At 52.1% G+C, this 20774-nt stretch overlaps 1 protein-coding gene across 1 annotated transcript in view; it reads right to left on the bottom strand.

Moving 5' to 3' along the window:
- Positions 1-20774, bottom strand: part of DPEP1 (dipeptidase 1) — a 54016-nt gene that overhangs the window by 9799 nt on the left and 23443 nt on the right. The window contains exons 7-10 of the mRNA XM_068261653.1: positions 9473-9649; positions 8356-8440; positions 5353-5428; positions 2058-2198 (exon numbers count right to left, since the gene is read on the bottom strand). Of these exons, the coding sequence (XP_068117754.1) occupies positions 2058-2198; positions 5353-5428; positions 8356-8440; positions 9473-9649 (479 nt within the window). The remainder of the gene's footprint in view (positions 1-2057; positions 2199-5352; positions 5429-8355; positions 8441-9472; positions 9650-20774) is intronic.

The following is a 20774-nucleotide window of genomic DNA, read 5'->3' as shown; positions in this document are numbered from 1 at the left end:
TTTTGCCAGCCTGCAGGCTAGCGACACATCTGTACAGCCTTGGCCTTACGATATCGCCAGAAGGGATCAGGTCCCGATTTTACTTGAATTAATTTGCACATTGTTTTTACACTAATAAGGCTGTTGTGTTTAGAGAACACAAAACTGTGGAGATTCAACGCTTGTGTTTAGAGTTGAGCTGAAATTTTCGTAATTTCGCATTACTATAATTACGCATGCGAAATTTGCGATTACGATGCGAAATTAGCGTAGCGAAATTGCCATTAAAATCGTAATTGAAAATACCGTAAGCGTAATTTTCAACGCGAAATTTCGCGTTTCGTTCATGCCGTAATTTTGCATTAAACGCTACCGTAATTTCGCGTTAAACCTTAACGCTCCGTATAATATAAAAAAGCCGCCGACTTTAAGGGTTAATAGCAAAGCCCCCTTAAATGCTAAGAGCCTCAAATTTGGAGAATATATTAAGGAGATCAGGAGGAATAAGAGGAAAAATTTTTTTTTAAAAAGACCTCATAGTTTTTGAGAAAATCGATGTTAAAGTTTCAAAGTAAAAATGTATACATTTAAAAACCCGCCGACTTTAACGGTTAAAAGCAAAGCCTGCTTAAAGTTTAGGAACACCAAATTCCTAGGCTATATTAAGGGGATCAGTGGGAATAAGAGGAAAAATTTTTTTTTCAAAAAGACCTTATAGTTTTTGAGAAAATCGATTTTTAAGTTTCAAGGGCAAAAATGTCTTTTAAATGCGGAAAATGTCAGTTTTTTTTGCACAGGTAACAATAGTGTTTTATTTTCATAGATTCCCCCAAGTGGGAAGAGTTTTACTTACTTCGTTCTGAGTATGGGAAATATAAAAAAAAAACGACATGGGGTCCCCCCTCCCAGACCTCTTTAACCCCTTGTCCCCCATGCAGGCTGGGATAGCCAGAATGCGGAGCACCGGCCGCATGGGGCTCCGCACCCTGACTATACCAGCCCGCATGGTCCATGGATTGGGGGGTCTCGGAAGGGGAGGGGCAGCCAAGCTTTCCCCTCCCCCTCCGAGCCCTTGTCCAATCCAAGGACAAGGGGCTCTTCTCCACCTCCGATGGGCGGTGGAGGTGGAGGCCGCGATTTCCTGGGTGGGGGGTTCATGGTGGAATCTGGGAGTCCCCTTTAAAAAGGGGTCCCCCAGATGCCCACCCCCCCTCCCAGGAGAAATGAGTATAGAGGTACTTGTACCCCTTACCCATTTCCTTTAAGAGTTAAAAGTAAATAAACACACAAACACATAGAAAAAGTATTTTAATTGAACAAAAAACATAACCACGAAAAAAGTCCTTTAATATTCTTAATTAACCATTAATACTTACCTGTCCCTTTAAATAAATGATCCCACGCAATATCCTCGGAAATGTTCTATCAGTTACAATGTAACAAAGTTATTACAATGTAACAACTTTGTTACATTGTAACTACGCCGCACCCGACGTCACTCACCGCCGCCTCCGCGTAAAAAAAACTGACATTTTCTGCATTTAAAAGACATTTTCGCCCTTGAAACTTAAAAATCGATTTTCTCAAAAACTATAAGGTCTTTTTGAAAAAAAATTTTTTCCTCTTATTCCCACTGTTCCCCTTAATATACCCTGGGAATTTGGTGTTCCTAAACTTTAAGCAGGCTTTGCTATTAACCGTTAAAGTCGGCGGGTTTTTAAATGTTTACATTTTTCCTTTGAAACTTTAACATCGATTTTCTCAAAAACTATAAGGTCTTTTTGAAAAAAATTTTTTTCCTCTTATTCCTCCTGATCTCCTTAATATATTCTCCAAATTTGAGGCTCTTAGCATTTAAGGGGGCTTTGCTATTAACCCTTAAAGTCGGCGGCTACCGACCATACGCATTAATTTCGTAATAACCGGTGAAATGCGAAAATTACGCGAAATCCTTCTTCATTACGATTATGTACTTACGGCCATAATCGTAATTACTCCATTACGCTCATCTCTACTTGTGTTTTATGTGTACAATTTTTCTTTTCGAAGGCGACAGTGACACTGTGCTAATTTATGACCTCACCTGCTCCACCCCCTGGAATACTCGGATGAGATTATTGGCCAGAGCGGCCTCCACCTCTGTCTGGTTCCACCCTCTTCTCAGCAGCTCTGCCACCAGATCGGGGTATTTGGAGACGTCCTCCAGTCCGTCAGGCATACTGCGGAGGCAAAACATCAGTTACTCTCACACACTAACCACTGCACTAGGGATGCTCCATGAAATGCAAATCATTCTAATGGTGCCCAAACATGGTACAACTTTTTTTTGGTTAGATAATTTCGTTTGATTATTCCGTAAGATCGAATACAAAGATTTTTCCAACGTGTCCAAACACTTTTTTATTGAAAAAAACAATAAAAAAAAACCCAGAATAATCGTTTGTTTTTCTATATAAAAAATATATATATACCGGTATATATATATATTCTTTTTGACTCTTTCAATTCAATCATTTGTCGAATAAATGGGAAAAATTTATGTTTTTATTGTACCATGTATGGGCACCATTACTTAATGCAAATGTATGCATCGTGGAAAGACATATACATTTAAAGGATACCCCGATGTGACATGATGAAATAGACATGCGTATGTACATTGCCTAGCACACAAATAGCTAGGCTGTGTTCCTTTTTTTCTTTCTCTGCCTGAAAGAGTTAAATATCAGGTATGTAAGTGGCTGACTCAGTCCTGACTCAGACAGGAAGTGACTACAGTGTGACCCTCACTGATAAGAAATTCCAACTATAAAACACTTTCCCAGCAGAAAAGGTCTTCTGAGAACAGGAAAGAGATAAAGGGTCAATAGTTCTTAAGGTACATACACACGTCACATTTTTCCAAACGATCTGTTTGGACGTCAAATTGGGCGTGTGTACAGTCTGTCGTTCAGCTGATAACGCTGGTTTTGACGGATCCGTCAAAACCAGCGTTATCAGCTAAATAACCGACTGTACACACGTCCGATTTGACATCCAAACGACGGGTCGTTTGGAAAAATCTGACGTGTGTATGAGCCTATAGATTTTAGCTCTGGCATACTTTAATGAATGTGTCATTGAGCAAAAACAATACAACAGTAAACACCTCAAAAGTAGTAAAAATAGTACATTTCTAGGAGAAGGAGGATAGATACAATGGTTTATTTAATTAGTTTATTTTCACCTCGGGTGTCCTTTAAAGAGAACTTGAGGTGTCCAAAAGCAAATACTTACCTCCAGTCCTGCACCCAAGGCCAAGGGCAGCCATGGCTGCGCAGAACTCTGATTGCAATTTACAGCTGTTTTTGGTGCGCAAATGCCCATGCATGGCTGCGCAATTGTTTGTGTGATCCTTGTTTTGTATAGCATGATAGCAAATTTTGGGAGCGGGGAGGAGGGGCTTCATGGCACATAGGGAAATCACAAGAAAATGGCATAGCGCCACGCTAACTGTGCAATTAGGTAGCAGTCTATGGCAATGCACAAAAAAAAAAAAAAAATCACACAATCGCAGTAAAACTGCAGCAGGCAGTATGATTTCCGTTAGCTAACAGTCACATCCCGCACAATCACAGCGGTGAAAAAGGGGGCACTGTGATTGCCGCAATAATGATGGCGTGCCTGCGATTTCTGGAAAACTGCATGCCATCAGATTTTTTGGATCACAATACTGCCAGTGGAAATAAAAGCTCTTAGGCCCTGTTCACACTTACAAACACAAAACACTAGCGATTAGCACCGGCGGTTTTTACGATATTAACGCGTACCAATCACTTGACATTTCCGCGTTTTTGAGTGAAAGCTATTGCAATGCATTTCAATCACGATTGCTCAAAAAAACACTAAAGCATGCTGTATGTAGCGTGTTTTGCGCCTATCGCCAATCGCCAGCGATCGCAGCAGTGAGATCACTGTTATATAGTTAAAGGGGAACTGAAGAGAAAGGTATACGGAGGCTGCCATGTTTATTTCCTTTTAAGCAATACCACTTGCCTGGCAGCCCTGCTGATCCTCTGCCTCTAATACTTTCAGCCATAGCCCCTGAACCAGCATGCAGCAGATCAGGTGTTTCAGTCAGATCTGACAAGACTAGCTGCATGCTTGTTTCTGGCGTGATATAGATACTATTGCAGCTGAATAGATCAGCAGAGCTGCCGTCCCCCCTTCAGCCGTGGGTGGGTGGGCACCGAGCTGGAGGGGGTGGCGAGCAGAAAGTGGGTATTGGGCACAGCGACCCCTCGCCTGGGTCCCCCGATCTGCGCTCCCCCTCTAGCTTTTAAAGTGGACCAAAATTAAAAATACAAGATTTCAGAAATAAAATCTATTTTCTAAATTATAAAAATAAATAGAAGCCTTTTTAAAATATTTTAAATTTATTGGAGGAACCCCTCCCTTCCTTTCATATTGCCGGGACAGAATCCGGCAGTCTGGTGGAGTAGGAGGTGTCCGGCAATGGAGGAATTGCTAATGGCTGCCACCTGTATAAACCTAGTTATGAAAAGAGAAAGGTGAAAAGCATGCACTGAAATGCTCATAGGCCTGAAGGAGTGTTTATTTATCTTTGTATGTGTCAGAGTGGCGCAACTAAATATTTTTAACTATAAAAATTGTTTGGTTTGGGTCCGCTTTAAGTGCAGCAGCAGCATGTTAATACGAGGCAGCGGGCGGGGATGACTCACCTCTTTTGCATTCCAGCGTGCGTTCCACTCTCGTCACTTCCTGCAATGCTGCACACTGTATTGTAAGTGGATTGCATTGCAGGAAGTGACGACAGTGGAACTCACGCTGGAACGTGGAAAAGGTGAGTCATCCCCGCCTGCTGCCTCGTATTAATACGCTGCTGCTGGACTTAAAAGCTAAAGGGGAGCGCAGATCAGGGGACCCAGGTGAGGAAGGGGGGTCCGACCCCCCCCCTCCCCGCCTCTGTGTCCAAAACCCCCTTCCTGCCTGCTATCCCCTCCAGCTCGGTGGCCCCCCACAGCCAGGCGGGTGCCGCCCCCCAGACTTTGCCGCCTGAAGAACCCATTTCACCCTGCCTCATAGGCGGACCGGCCCTGCAGCTAGGCGTTTCCGCAATTGACACTTCCCTGCAAGCGTGCCAACAGCAGGAATGGTCAGTGAGATGCCAATTATTCTAAGTTCATGCAAATATTATGTTCATTCTATAGAATGTACCGCACGCTACATTCCTAAAATACATAGGTTTTCACAAAATCTGAGTACAATTTGCATCAACTTGGAATTATCAGCATCTGATTGGCCATGTCTACTGTTAAGCCCATCTTGTTTGTTTCAGCTCTTTCTCATAGAAGGCCTGAGATCAACACTTACTAGGGTACGCCGTCATAATCGCCCCCAAATCCAACCGCCTCATAGCCAGCAATCTTCTTAATGTAGTCAAAATGATCTGCAAAGAGATGAGCGAAAAATCTGTCATTACAGAGCGTCAGGGAACTGCTTCAACTTCATAGAGTCACCAGCAGGGGGAGGTGGCACTATGAGAGGTAGACAGTGGTATTGGGGAGAGAAACATCCATGCAGGACTGAGGAGGCGGCAGTAGCAGCACTATGGGAGGTAGACAGAGGTAATGGGGAGAGAAACATCCATGCAGAACTGAGGAGGCGGCAGAAGCAGCACTATGGGAGGTAGACAGAGGTAATGGGGAGAGAAACATCCATGCAGAACTGAGGAGGCGGCAGTAGCAGCACTATGGGAGGTAGACAGAGGTAATAGGGAGAGAAACATCCATGCAGGACTGAGGAGGCGGCAGTAGCAGCACTATGGGAGGTAGACAGAGGTAATGGGGAGAGAAACATCCATGCAGAACTGAGGAGGCGGCAGTAGCAGCACTATGGGAGGTAGACAGAGGTACTGGGGAGAGAAACATTCATGCAGGACTGAGGAGGAGGCACTATGAGAGGTACTTGGAAGAGTGGAGTCTGCAAACTGCATACATGTTATCATGGTATCACAGACAATAACTCAATATAGTCTGCGCTTGGAAGAACAAAGAGAAATCGAGAGCCCAATATGGTGTAGTATTGTTAAGTTGGTTGTGGTTTAAAGCAAAATATTAAGATATACTCACAAACATGGGTTACCCATAGGCAACCACTTCAAATGCAGGTGGGGAGTATTACAACCTGACCCCACTCAGGTTATTAAGATGTCGCTCTCTGTAGATAGGAAACGGGGTAGCACCCCTCCACCGAGGGTGGAATCAAGATTTCAGCAAGGCTTGGTGTACAGAGGCGCCAGAGTAGAATAAAAATGTTTAAAAACCGTCTAAAAGAGGGGGATGTTCAGGTGGACTTACCTCCCTCAAAAATATAGAACTCAATTGAGTCACAATATATCAATACAAAAAAAGTTTTATGTAACTCCACTTAGTGCAACGCGTTTCGCAGGTGTGGTCCTGCTTCATCAGGCAAACAGGAGTATAACTCAATGGGTCTAGATGCAGAAGTGAGCGCATCTAGACCCATTGAGTTATACTCCTGTTTGCCTGATGAAGCAGGACCACACCTGCGAAACGCGTTGCACTAAGTGGAGTTAAATAAAACGTATTTTTGTATTGATATATTGTGACTCAATTGAGTTCTATATTTTTGAGGGAGGAAAGTCCACCTGAACATCCCCCTCTTTTAGATGGTTTTTAAACATTTTTATTCTACTCTGGCGCCTCTGTACACCAAGCCTTGCTGCAGTATAGTCTGCAGCCTGTATCAGACTGGAGTTCTGGGATAGGGCAGAGGATTGAAGTCAAGGAACGCGACCATGGCGGCTATAAAGCCTTAACTAAAGTCAATGAATGCGACCAATAACGACGGCCTCAGCAAACAAGCTGTGTATGGCTGCCCCCGACCCCCAACCCAGGAGCCATTCACCTGGCAGATCAACTCACCCGAACAACGGCAAACTTCCATTGTTCATGCCATTCCCTGGGCGCTGTTACAGAGAGATGGAACGCATGAACAGGAAGAAGTACACACACTGGATCCCGATGATGTGAGTGTTTACGCCCCCCGCTGTGTCCCACCCCCGTCACTGCATCCCCTCTCCCCTTCACCTGTCTACCTATACTGGCTGCGCCTATTCCTGGCTACCTATACTGGCTGCACCCTATTCCTGGCTACCTATACTGACTGCATCTATTCCTGGCTACCTATACTGGCTGCATCTATTCCTGGCTACCTATACTGGCTGCATCTATTCCTGGCTACCTATACTGGCTACATCTATTCCTGGCTACCTATACTGGCTGCACCCTATTCCTGGCTACCTATACTGGCTGCACCCTATTCCTGGCTACCTATACTGGCTGCACCCTATTCCTGGCTACCTATACTGGCTGCACCCTATTCCTGGCTACCTATACTGGCTGCACCCTATTCCTGGCTACCTATACTGGCTGCACCCTATTCCTGGCTACCTATACTGGCTGCACCCTATTCCTGGCTACCTAATACTGGCTGCACCCTATTCCTGGCTACCTAATACTGGCTGCACCCTATTCCTGGCTACACCTATTCCTGGCTGCACCCTATTCCTGGCTACACCTATTCCTAGCTACCTTTACTGGCTGCATCTATTCCTGGCTACCTATACTGGCTGCGCCTATTCCTGGCTACCTATACTGGCTGCGCCTATTCCTGGCTACCTATACTGGCTGCACCCTATTCCTGGCTACCTATACTGGCTGCACCCTATTCCTGGCTACCTATACTGGCTGCACCCTATTCCTGGCTACCTATACTGGCTGCATCCTATTCCTGGCTACCTATACTGGCTGCATCTATTCCTGGCTACTTTTACCGCGGGCACCTATTCCTGGCTACCTATACTGGGGCACCTATTCCTGGCTACCTATACTGGGGCACCTATTCCTGGCTACCTATACTGGGGCACCTATTCCTGGCTACCTATACTGGGGCACCTATTCCTGGCTACCTATACTGGGGCACCTATTCCTGGCTACCTATACTGGGGCACCTATTCCTGGCCACCAATACTGGGGGCACCTATTCCTGGCTATCATATGGGTGGGTTGGGGGGGAAATGGAGTGGAGTTCTGTAAAAACAGCGCTGGAGATTTGGGCGCAGCAGACGCCGCCATAGACCGAAATAGGAATTATGGCTATAGTGGCACAGAGTGAGTAATTTGGACGGAGCACAAATTACTATAAAGACACTGTAATTTGGCCATTGGCAATCGCTGGAAGCCAAATTACATCTTTCCCTACTATACATGGCGGCCTGCAGGGGGAATGGTATTTAACACCGCCAGGTTACCATACCGTGAATATTTTGTTCTCGATTCCTTCATTACTCACCGGCCACATTGGACAAGTTGGCATTCCTATTACAGGTGACATAGCCGTTGTAGAAGTTCACCATCACCAGACCCTTCTTTTCTTTCTGATTTAAAGAAAGGAGTAGAAAACACTTTATCAAATGTATATTATTCTCATTGTTACATGTATATAATAAAAACTTAATACTGTAAAGCTTTTTTCCATTCAAGTCACTAAAATATTCTACATGTATGTTTAATACTTTTCAGCCCACGGCTTTTCTCCTTCATAAAACAGCTGAAGAGTGAGGAGATCAGATTATACCAAACATCAGACTGACTCACGTAGGAGGGACCGACTCCTCCTCTTTCCTATCAGAGTAAACCAGAACTGTTTTCTACACAGGACAGACCATGCAGAGAGCGTTAGGCTTTCTGATGAGAATGGTACCTGCTCTGCAAACTGAGTATGGTGACCGTGACTCTGAATTACATTTTTACTCCAGCTTTAAAAAAAAAAAAAAAGAGTAAAGCTTTTTAAAACAGTTGATCAAATTCTAATAAAGTAAAAGAATAAATATTAGAAGGTGCATACACACATCCAATTTTGGTCATTAGAATTTTATCACAGACCGGTCACCCTTTAGTAATATTTTGTAGCTGGAATTTTATTGTTGGTTCATGGTTAGTTCAGTGCTACAAGCAGTTAGAGTGAGCAGGCCCAGAGCAGTAGCTAGGGTTATCAGTGCCCAGGGACAAAGACCGTTTTTGCTCCCTCCCCCCCCCCCCATGGGCGTGGCCACACATCAGAATGTGGTTGTGGTCATGGGTGGAGTCAAAAGAACAAATGCTGTTTAGATAGCCAAATGTGGCCCCCTCCCCATTCAAATATCATGATGTGCCCCCTTTTAAATAGCCAAATGTGCCCCCCTTTAGATAGCCAGATGTACCTACTTATTCTGCTGTTAACGCTTCTGCACTCCTGCAGAGGGAGGGAGAGAAGCAGGGGCACTTCGGACAGCCAGCGAGCCGCCTCATGCACATGGGGGTGCAGCGGCAGTGCTGAGTGCCTGCACATTGTCGCGCCCTGGGACATGTCTCTCCCTGCGCCCCCATGGCTACGCCTCTGAGCAGGCCACATAGGGCGCGTCACGTACCACAGTCCTGAGCACGTCGTCCGGCACATTCCTGGCGTGGTTGCACAGGGCGAAGGCAGACGAGTGGCTGAATATCACAGGGGCCTTGGAGGTGGCCAGAGTATCTTTCATGGTCTTCACCGACACATGGGCCAAATCTATGATCATTCCCAGACGGTTCATCTCCAGGATGACGCTCTGCAGGGAGGAGAGGAGACCAATCACATTACAGACATCATCGCCAAACAAAATACTGAGTGAGAAAATGAGCTCTAGATTTCAATAAAACAGCACCTAAACCAGGTCCTGATCACAGGAGCCTATCGGCACAGAAGTCCTGGGTGAGTGCTGTTAAAACAGCGCAGGAGATTTGGGTGCAGCCAGCGCCACCATAGGCCATAATAGGAATTATGGCGATAGTGGCGCTCAGTGAGTAACTTCAGCGCCATCAGAACACGGAGCTCAAGTTACTTTTAAAACACTAATTTGACCGCCAGCAATAGCTGGAAGTCAAATTACATCATTCCCCAACATCCACATGGACCTGGAGGGGGAATAGTAATTACCGCCGCCGGGACTTGTGCAGGAACAGGGTAAGCCATATATCGGCTGTATCTTGCACCCAAGTCTCCCAGCAGTAAATTCATAGGTAAGCGCCCTGGCACCCTAAACTTCGCTCTCCATGAGCCTACTAGTGTGCTGGCTGTCCCAGCTGTCACTTCTCTTATTTCCCTTGCTAGTCATTGGTAGCTACAGGTGCCCCTTAGCATGAGGTAGCCAGAGGAACCTCAATGTTAAGTAGTTAGCGGTGCCCCTGACTGAAGAGAGATCTGGTCAGTGGAATGCAGAGAGCAGGGTGAGTAACCTCTTATTTACACTCCACTCAGGACTCTGCATAGGGAAGGGGAGAAACACTCTTTCCATCACCAGACGCATGCCTATAGTGCCTTTTGGCAAATTCTGTCCTGACCTAAATGCTTTCATTAAAAGAGCACCTAAACTGGGAATAACATGGAGGCTGCCTTCTTAATTGACTTCAAAAAAGATTCTATTTGCCGTAAGGTTAATCTTTTAGAACCAGCATGCAGCCAGCAGTGTCACACCTGCAACAAGCATGCAGCCAGCAGCGTCACACCTGGGACAAGCATGCAGCCAGCAGCGTCACACCTAAGACCAAGCATGCAGCCAGCAGCGTCACACCTAAGACCAAGCATGCAGCCAGCAGCGTCACACCTGGGACAAGCGTGCAGCCAGTGGGAGTCACACCAGGGACAAGCATGCAGCCAGCAGCGTCACACCTAAGACCAAGCATGCAGCCAGCAGCGTCACACCTGGGACAAGCGTGCAGCCAGTGGGAGTCACACCTGGGACAAGCGTGCAGCCAGTGGGAGTCACACCTGGGACACGCGTGCAGCCAGTGGGAGTCACACCTGGGACAAGCGTGCAGCCAGTGGGAGTCACACCTGGGACAAGCGTGCAGCCAGTGGGAGTCACACCTGGGACAAGCGTGCAGCCAGTGGGAGTCACACCTGGGACAAGCGTGCAGCCAGTGGGAGTCACACCTGGGACAAGCGTGCAGCCAGTGGGAGTCACACCTGGGACAAGCGTGCAGCCAGTGGGAGTCACACCTGGGACAAGCGTGCAGCCAGTGGGAGTCACACCTGGGACAAGCGTGCAGCCAGTGGGAGTCACACCTGGGACAAGCGTGCAGCCAGTGGGAGTCACACCTGGGACAAGCGTGCAGCCAGTGGGAGTCACACCTGGGACAAGCGTGCAGCCAGTGGGAGTCACACCTGGGACAAGCGTGCAGCCAGTGGGAGTCACACCTGGGACAAGCGTGCAGCAAGTGGGAGTCACACCTGGGACAAGCGTGCAGCCAGTGGGAGTCACACCTGGGACAAGCGTGCAGCCAGTGGGAGTCACACCTGGGACAAGCGTGCAGCCAGTGGGAGTCACACCTGGGACAAGCGTGCAGCCAGTGGGAGTCACACCTGGGACAAGCGTGCAGCCAGTGGGAGCCACACATGGGACAAGCATGCAGCCAGTGGGAGCCACACATGGGAAAAGCATGCAGCCAGTGGGAGTCACACCTGGGACAAGCATGCAGCCAGCGGCGTCACACCTGGGACAAGCATGCAGCCAGCGGGAGTCACACCTGGGACAAGCATGCAGCCAGCGGGAGTCACACCTGGGACAAGCATGCAGCCAGCGGGAGTCACACCTGGGACAAGCATGCAGCCAGCGGGAGTCACACCTGGGACAAGCATGCAGCCAGCGGGAGTCACACCTGGGACAAGCATGCAGCCAGCGGGAGTCACACCTGGGACAAGCATGCAGCCAGCGGGAGTCACACCTGGGACAAGCATGCAGCCAGCGGGAGTCACACCTGGGACAAGCATGCAGCCAGCGGGAGTCACACCTGGGACAAGCATGCAGCCAGCGGGAGTCACACCTGGGACAAGCATGCAGCCAGCGGGAGTCACACCTGGGACAAGCATGCAGCCAGCGGGAGTCACACCTGGGACAAGCATGCAGCCAGCGGGAGTCACACCTGGGACAAGCATGCAGCCAGCGGGAGTCACACCTGGGACAAGCATGCTGCCAGCGGGAGTCACACCTGGGACAAGCATGCTGCCAGTGGGAGTCACACCTGGGACAAGCATGCTGCCAGTGGGAGTCACACCTGGGACAAGCATGCAGCCAGTGGGAGTCACACCTGGGACAAGCATGCAGCCAGTGGGAGTCACACCTGGGACAAGCATGCAGCCAGTGGGAGTCACACCTGGGACAAGCATGCAGTCTGCGAAGTCACACCTGGGACAAGCATGCAGCCAGCAGCATCACACCTGGAACAAGCATGCAGCCAGTAGAGTCGCACCTGGAACAAGCATGCAGCCAGCAGAGTCACACCAGGGACAAGCATGCAGCCAGGGGAGTCACACCTGGAACAAGCATGCAGCCAGTGGAGTCACACCTGGAACAAGCGTGCAGCCAGTGGGAGTCACACCTGGGACAAGCATGCTGCCAGTGGGAGTCACACCTGGGACAAGCATGCAGCCAGTGGGAGTCACACCTGGGACAAGCATGCAGCCAGTGGGAGTCACACCTGGGACAAGCATGCAGCCAGTGGGAGTCACACCTGGGACAAGCATGCAGCCTGCGAAGTCACACCTGGGACAAGCATGCAGCCAGCAGCATCACACCTGGAACAAGCATGCAGCCAGTAGAGTCACACCTGGAACAAGCATGCAGCCAGCAGAGTCACACCTGGGACAAGCATGCAGCCAGGGGAGTCACACCTGGAACAAGCATGCAGCCGGCAGAGTCACACCTGGAACAAGCGTGCAGCCAGTGGGAGTCACACCTGGGACAAGCGTGCAGCCAGTGGGAGTCACACCTGGGACAAGCATGCAGCCAGCGGGAGTCACACCTGGGACAAGCATGCAGCCAGTGGGAGTCACACCTGGGACAAGCATGCAGCCAGTGGGAGTCACACCTGGGACAAGCATGCAGCCAGTGGGAGTCACACCTGAGACAAGCATGCAGCCAGTGGGAGTCACACCTGAGACAAGCATGCAGCCAGTGGGAGTCACACCTGGGACAAGCATGCAGCCAGCAGAGTCACACCTGGGACAAGCATGCAGCCAGCAGAGTCACACCTGGGACAAGCATGCAGCCAGTGGGAGTCACACCTGGAACAAGCATGCAGCCAGTGGGAGTCACACCTGAGACAAGCATGCGGCCAGTGGGAGTCACACCTGGAACAAGCATGCAGCCAGTGGGAGTCACACCTGGAACAAGCATGCAGCCAGTGGGAGTCACACCTGGGACAAGCATGCAGCCAGCGGGAGTCACACCTGGGACAAGCGTGCAGCCAGTGGGAGTCACACCTGGGACAAGCGTGCAGCCAGTGGGAGTCACACCTGGGACAAGCATGCAGCCAGGGGGAGTCACACCTGGGACAAGCATGCAGCCAGTGGGAGTCACACCTGGGACAAGCATGCAGCCAGCAGAGTCACACCTGGGACAAGCATGCAGCCAGTGGGAGTCACACCTGGAACAAGCATGCAGCCAGTGGGAGTCACACCTGGGACAAGCATGCAGCCAGTGGGAGTCACACCTGGAACAAGGATGCAGCCAGCAGAGTCACACCTGGGACAAGCATGCAGCCAGTGGGAGTCACACCTGGAACAAGCATGCAGCCAGTGGGAGTCACACCTGGGACAAGCATGCAGCCAGCAGAGTCACACCTGGAACAAGCATGCAGCCGGCAGAGTCACACCTGGAACAAGCGTGCAGCCAGTGGGAGTCACACCTGGGACAAGCGTGCAGCCAGTGGGAGTCACACCTGGGACAAGCATGCAGCCAGCGGGAGTCACACCTGGGACAAGCATGCAGCCAGTGGGAGTCACACCTGGGACAAGCATGCAGCCAGCGGAGTCACACCCGGGACAAGCATGCAGCCGGCAGAGTCACACCTGGAACAAGCATGCAGCCGGCAGAGTCACACCTGGAACAAGCATGCAGCCGGCAGAGTCACACCTGGAACAAGCATGCAGCCAGGGGAGTCACACCTGGGACAAGCATGCAGCCAGCAGAGTCACACCTGGGACAAGCATGCAGCCAGCGGGAGTCACACCTGGGACAAGCGTGCAGCCAGTGGGAGTCACACCTGGGACAAGCGTGCAGCCAGTGGGAGTCACACCTGGGACAAGCATGCAGCCAGTGGGAGTCACACCTGGGACAAGCATGCAGCCAGCAGAGTCACACCTGGGACAAGCATGCAGCCAGTGGGAGTCACACCTGGAACAAGCATGCAGCCAGTGGGAGTCACACCTGGGACAAGCATGCAGCCAGTGGGAGTCACACCTGGAACAAGCATGCAGCCAGCAGAGTCACACCTGGGACAAGCATGCAGCCAGTGGGAGTCACACCTGGAACAAGCATGCAGCCAGTGGGAGTCACACCTGGGACAAGCATGCAGCCAGTGGGAGTCACACCTGGGACAAGCATGCAGCCAGCAGAGTCACACCTGGGACAAGCATGCAGCCAGTGGGAGTCACACCTGGAACAAGCATGCAGCCAGTGGGAGTCACACCTGGGAGAAGCATGCAGCCAGTGGGAGTCACACCTGGAACAAGCATGCAGCCAGCAGAGTCACACCTGGGACAAGCATGCAGCCAGTGGGAGTCACACCTGGAACAAGCATGCAGCCAGTGGGAGTCACACCTGGGACAAGCATGCAGCCAGTAGAGTCACACCTGGGACAAGCATGCAGCCAGCAGAGTCACACCTGAGACAAGCATGCAGCCAGTGGGAGTCACACCTGGAACAAGCATGCAGCCAGTGGGAGTCACACCTGGGACAAGCATGCAGCCAGTGGGAGTCACACCTGGAACAAGCATGCAGCCAGCAGAGTCACACCTGGGACAAGCATGCAGCCAGTGGGAGTCACACCTGGAACAAGCATGCAGCCAGTGGGAGTCACACCTGGGACAAGCATGCAGCCAGCAGAGTCACACCTGGGACAAGCATGCAGCCAGTGGGAGTCACACCTGAGACAAGCATGCAGCCAGTGGGAGTCACACCTGGGACAAGCATGCAGCCAGCAGAGTCACACCTGGGACAAGCATGCAGCCAGTAACAGTCACACCTGGAACAAGCATGCAGCCAGTGGGAGTCACACCTGGGACAAGCATGCAGCCAGTGGGAGTCACACCTGGAACAAGCATGCAGCCAGCAGAGTCACACCTGGGACAAGCATGCAGCCAGTGGGAGTCACACCTGGGACAAGCATGCAGCCAGTGGGAGTCACACCTGGAACAAGCATGCAGCCAGCAGAGTCACACCTGGGACAAGCATGCAGCCAGTGTGAGTCACACCTGGGACAAGCATGCAGCCAGTGGGAGTCACACCTGGAACAAGCATGCAGCCAGCAGAGTCACACCTGGAACAAGCATGCAGCCGGCAGAGTCACACCTGGAATAAGCGTGCAGCCAGTGGGAGTCACACCTGGGACAAGCGTGCAGCCAGTGGGAGTCACACCTGGGACAAGCATGCAGCCAGCGGGAGTCACACCTGGGACAAGCATGCAGCCAGCGGGAGTCACACCTGGGACAAGCATGCAGCCAGTGGGAGTCACACCTGGGACAAGCATGCAGCCAGTGGGAGTCACACCTGGGACAAGCATGCAGCCAGTGGGAGTCACACCTGGGACAAGCATGCAGCCAGTGGGAGTCACACCTGGGACAAGTGTGCAGCCAGTGGGAGTCACACCTGGGACAAGCATGCAGCCAGTGGGAGTCACACCTGGGACAAGCATGCAGCCAGTGGGAGTCACACCTGGGACAAGCGTGCAGCCAGTGGGAGTCACACCTGGGACAAGCGTGCAGCCAGTGGGAGTCACACCTGGGACAAGCATGCAGCCAGTGGGAGTAACACCTGGGACAAGCGTGCAGCCAGTGGGAGTCACACCTGGAACAAGCATGCAGCCAGTGGGAGTCACACCTGAGACAAGCATGCAGCCAGTGGGAGTCACACCTGGGACAAGCATGCAGCCAGCAGAGTCACACCTGGGACAAGCATGCAGCCAGTGGGAGTCACACCTGGGACAAGCGTGCAGCCAGTGGGAGTCACACCTGGGACAAGCATGCAGCCAGTGGGAGTCACACCTGGGACAAGCGTGCAGCCAGTGGGAGTCACACCTGGGACAAGCGTGCAGCCAGTGGGAGTCACACCTGGGACAAGCATGCAGCCAGTGGGAGTCACACCTGGGACAAGCATGCAGCCTGCAAAGTCACACCTGGGACAAGCATGCAGCCAGCAGCATCACACCTGGAACAAGCATGCAGCCAGTAGAGTCACACCTGGAACAAGCATGCAGCCAGCAGAGTCACACCTGGGACAAGCATGCAGCCAGTGGAGTCACACCTGGAACAAGCATGCAGCCAGCAGTCACACCTGGAACAAGCATGCAGCCGGCAGAGTCACACCTGGAACAAGCATGCAGCCGGCAGAGTCACACCTGGAACAAGCATGCAGCCGGCAGAGTCACACCTGGAACAAGCGTGCAGCCAGTGGGAGTCACACCTGGAACAAGCATGCAGCCAGTGGGAGTCACGCCCGGGACAAGCATGCAGCCAGCGGAGTCACACCCGGGACAAGCATGCAGCCGGCAGAGTCACACCTGGAACAAGCATGCAGCCGGCAGAGTCACACCTGGAACAAGCATGCAGCCGGCAGAGTCACACCTGGAACAAGCGTGCAGCCAGTGGGAGTCACACCTGGGACAAGCGTGCAGCCAGTGGGAGTCACACCTGGGACAAGCATGCAGCCAGTGGGAGTCACACCTGGGACAAGCATGCAGCCAGTGGGAGTCACACCTGGGACAAGCATGCAGCCAGTGGGAGTCACACCTGGGACAAGCATGCAGCCAGTGGGAGTCACACCTGGGACAAGCGTGCAGCCAGTGGGAGTCACACCTGGGACAAGCATGCAGCCAGTGGGAGTCACACCTGAGACAAGCATGAAGCCAGTGGGAGTCACACCTGAGACAAGCATGCAGCCAGCAGAGTCACACCTGGGACAAGCATGCAGCCAGTGGGAGTCACACCTGAGACAAGCATGCAGCCAGTGGGAGTCACACCTGGGACAAGCATGCAGCCAGCAGAGTCACACCTGGGACAAGCATGCAGCCAGTGGGAGTCACACCTGGGACAAGCGTGCAGCCAGTGGGAGTCACACCTGGGACAAGCGTGCAGCCAGTGGGAGTCACACCTGAGACAAGCATGCAGCCAGTGGGAGTCACACCTGGGACAAGCATGCAGCCAGCAGAGTCACACCTGGGACAAGCATGCAGCCAGTGGGAGTCACACCTGGAACAAGCATGCAGCCAGTGGGAGTCACACCTGGGACAAGCATGCAGCCAGTGGGAGTCACACCTGGAACAAGCATGCAGCCAGCTGAGTCACACCTGGGACAAGCATGCAGCCAGTGGGAGTCACACCTGGGACAAGCATGCAGCCAGTGGGAGTCACACCTGGAACAAGCATGCAGCCAGCAGAGTCACACCTTGGACAAGCATGCAGCCAGTGGGAGTCAAACCTGGGACAAGCATGCAGCCAGTGGGAGTCACACCTGGGACAAGCATGCAGCCAGTGGGAGTCACACCTGGAACAAGCATGCAGCCAGCAGAGTCACACCTGGAACAAGCATGCAGCCGGCAGAGTCACACCTGGAACAAGCGTGCAGCCAGTGGGAGTCACACCTGGGACAAGCGTGCAGCCAGTGGGAGTCACACCTGGGACAAGCATGCAGCCAGCGGGAGTCACACCTGGGACAAGCATGCAGCCAGTGGGAGTCACACCTGGAACAAGCATGCAGCCAGTGGGAGTCACACCTGAGACAAGCATGCAGCCAGTGGGAGTCACACCTGGGACAAGCATGCAGCCAGCAGAGTCACACCTGGGACAAGCATGCAGCCAGTGGGAGTCACACCTGGGACAAGCGTGCAGCCAGTGGGAGTCACACCTGGGACAAGCATGCAGCCAGCAGAGTCACACCTGGGACAAGCATGCAGCCAGTGGGAGTCACACCTGGAACAAGCATGCAGCCAGTGGGAGTCACACCTGGAACAAGCATGCAGCCAGCAGAGTCACACCTGGGACAAACATGCAGCCAGTGGGAGTCACACCTGGGACAAGCATGCAGCCAGCGGGAGTCACACCTGGGACAAGCATGCAGCCAGCGGAGTCACACCTGGGACAAGCATGCAGCCAGCGGAGTCACGCCTGGAACAAGCATGCAGCCAGCAGAGTCACACCTGGGACAAGCATGCAGCCAGTGGGAGTCACACCTGGAACAAGCGTGCAGCCAGTGGGAGTCACACCTGGGACAAGCATGCAGCCAGTGGGAGTCACACCTGAGACAAGCATGCAGCCAGTGGGAGTCACACCTGGGACAAGCATGCAGCCAGTGGGAGTCACACCTGGAACAAGCATGCAGCCAGTGGGAGTCACACCTGGGACAAGCATGCAGCCAGTGGGAGTCACACCTGGAACAAGCATGCAGCCAGCAGCATCACACCTGGGACAAGCATGCAGCCAGCAGAGTCACACCTGGAACAAGCATGCAGCCAGTGGGAGTCACACCTGGGACAAGCATGCAGCCAGTGGGAGTCACACCTGGGACAAGCATGCAGCCAGTGGGAGCCACACCTGGGACAAGCATGCAGCCAGTGGGAGCCACACCTGGGACAAGCATGCAGCCAGTGGGAGTCACACCTGGGACAAGCATGCAGCCAGTGGGAGTCACACCTGGGACAAGCATGCAGCCAGCAGAGTCACACCTGGGACAAGCATGCAGCCAGCAGAGTCACACCTGGGACAAGCATGCAGCCGGCAGAGTCACACCTGGGACAAGCATGCAGCCAGTGGGAGTCACGCCTGGAACAAGCATGCAGCCAGCAGCATCACACCTGGGACAAGCATGCAGCCAGTGGGAGGCACACCTGGGACAAGCATGCAGCCAGCGGAGTCACACCTGGGACAAGCATGCAGCCAGCGGAGTCATACCTGGGACAAGCATGCAGCCAGCGGGAGTCACGCCTGGAACAAGCATGCAGCCAGTGGGAGTCACACCTGGGACAAGCATGCAGCCAGTGGAGTCACACCTGGGACAAGCACGCAGCTAGCAGAGTCACACCAGGGACAAGCATGCAGCCAGTGGGAGTCACGCCTGGAACAAGCATGCAGCCAGCAGCATCACACCTGGGACAAGCATGCAGCCGGCAGAGTCACACCTGGAACAAGCATGCAGCCAGTGGGAGGCACACCTGGGACAAGCATGCAGCCAGCGGAGTCACACCTGGGACAAGCATGCAGCCAGCGGAGTCACACCTGGGACAAGCATGCAGCCAGCAGAGTCACACCTGGAACAAGCATGCAGCCAGCGGAGTCACACCTGGAACAAGCATGCAGCCAGTGGAGTCACACCTGGGACAAGCATGCAGCCAGTGGAGTCACACCTGGGACAAGCATGCAGCCAGTGGTAGTCACACCTGGGACAAGCATGCAGCCAGTGGAGTCACACCTGGGACAAGCATGCAGCCAGTGGGAGTCACACCTGGGACAAGCATGCAGCCAGCAGAGTCACACCTGGGACAAGCATGCAGCCAGTGGGAGTCACACCTGGGACAGAAAGCAGTCAGTGGAATTTGAATAATCTTATCATAAATACGATCGTTCACTGGATGACACTTATATGGCAGAGAGTCTGAAGAAGGCTTAGAAGATGAAAAAACTTACTTTTTCTTTTAAATTATCCAATAAACTAGAGCTTGTATTTTAGAGACAGAAAATTTTGAATCCGGATACTAATCCAGACTTAAAACTTCCTGTCTGTAAAATACAAGCTCTAGGCTGCAGCGATGCTTCGCTACTAAGATAAGGAGTAACACACTTGGGCCTCGATTCATGAAGCTGAGCTTCTATAGCAGCGTGAGCAGCAGTGCAACCTAAATCCATGCCTGCACGCTACATGTGGTAATTAACATTAATAACACAGTAGTGGCAGAGCCGGATTAAGGCTAAATGGGGCCCTAAGCAAAGTAACTGATTTGGGCCCCCCCATCATGTCGTAATAGAATCAGAAGATGCAGCTGCACAGCAACATGCCGCACACACTGGGGCAGCCGAGCTACTGGTTGCTATGGGCAACAGCACGCTTTCCTCTGTGGGTGCACAATGCAAGGAATAGCAGCGGCAAAATGCAGAGTGAGAGATGAATGGCTGGGACATTTGCACTCAGGGGCTGGGGCACCCCTGTGAAGAGGGCGCCAGATATCACAGCAGCAGCACTTTCCCCCTGCATCTCCAGCCTGGCAATAGCAGAAAGCTCTGGACACCGCCAAACCGGAAGCCATTCCCCAGACAGAATTACATAACCACCCCCACCACCGAACAACCGATTTCCTCCCAAACTAGACAGCCACCATGCAGCCTCCATCCCAGTGAATACGATAGTCCAGCAGAGAAGGCAGCCGCAGTGGGGGAGAATGACAGCACCAGATGAATCACATTCACCTATTGCGATCCAAGCAATAGAGGTCCCGTCATCCGGAGCCCATCTGTCTCCTCTAGAGTGCTGCCGCTCTGTTACTACTACTATTACTACTTCCTACTTCATGTCTGATCTGAGAATCAGGAAGTTCAGAGTGAGCGGCTGCATGGTAGAAGAGACAGATGGGTTTCAGATGACGGGATCTCTATCGCTTGGATCATGGATAGGTGAGTGAGCGTTTGCCATCTGCTGCTATCATTCTTGC

This window comes from Hyperolius riggenbachi, chromosome 11, assembly GCF_040937935.1.
Source record: "Hyperolius riggenbachi isolate aHypRig1 chromosome 11, aHypRig1.pri, whole genome shotgun sequence".
Classification (NCBI taxonomy): domain Eukaryota; kingdom Metazoa; phylum Chordata; class Amphibia; order Anura; family Hyperoliidae; genus Hyperolius; species Hyperolius riggenbachi.
The sequence above is the reverse complement of the archived record's forward strand: the minus strand, read 5'-3'. Positions and strand labels throughout refer to the sequence as shown.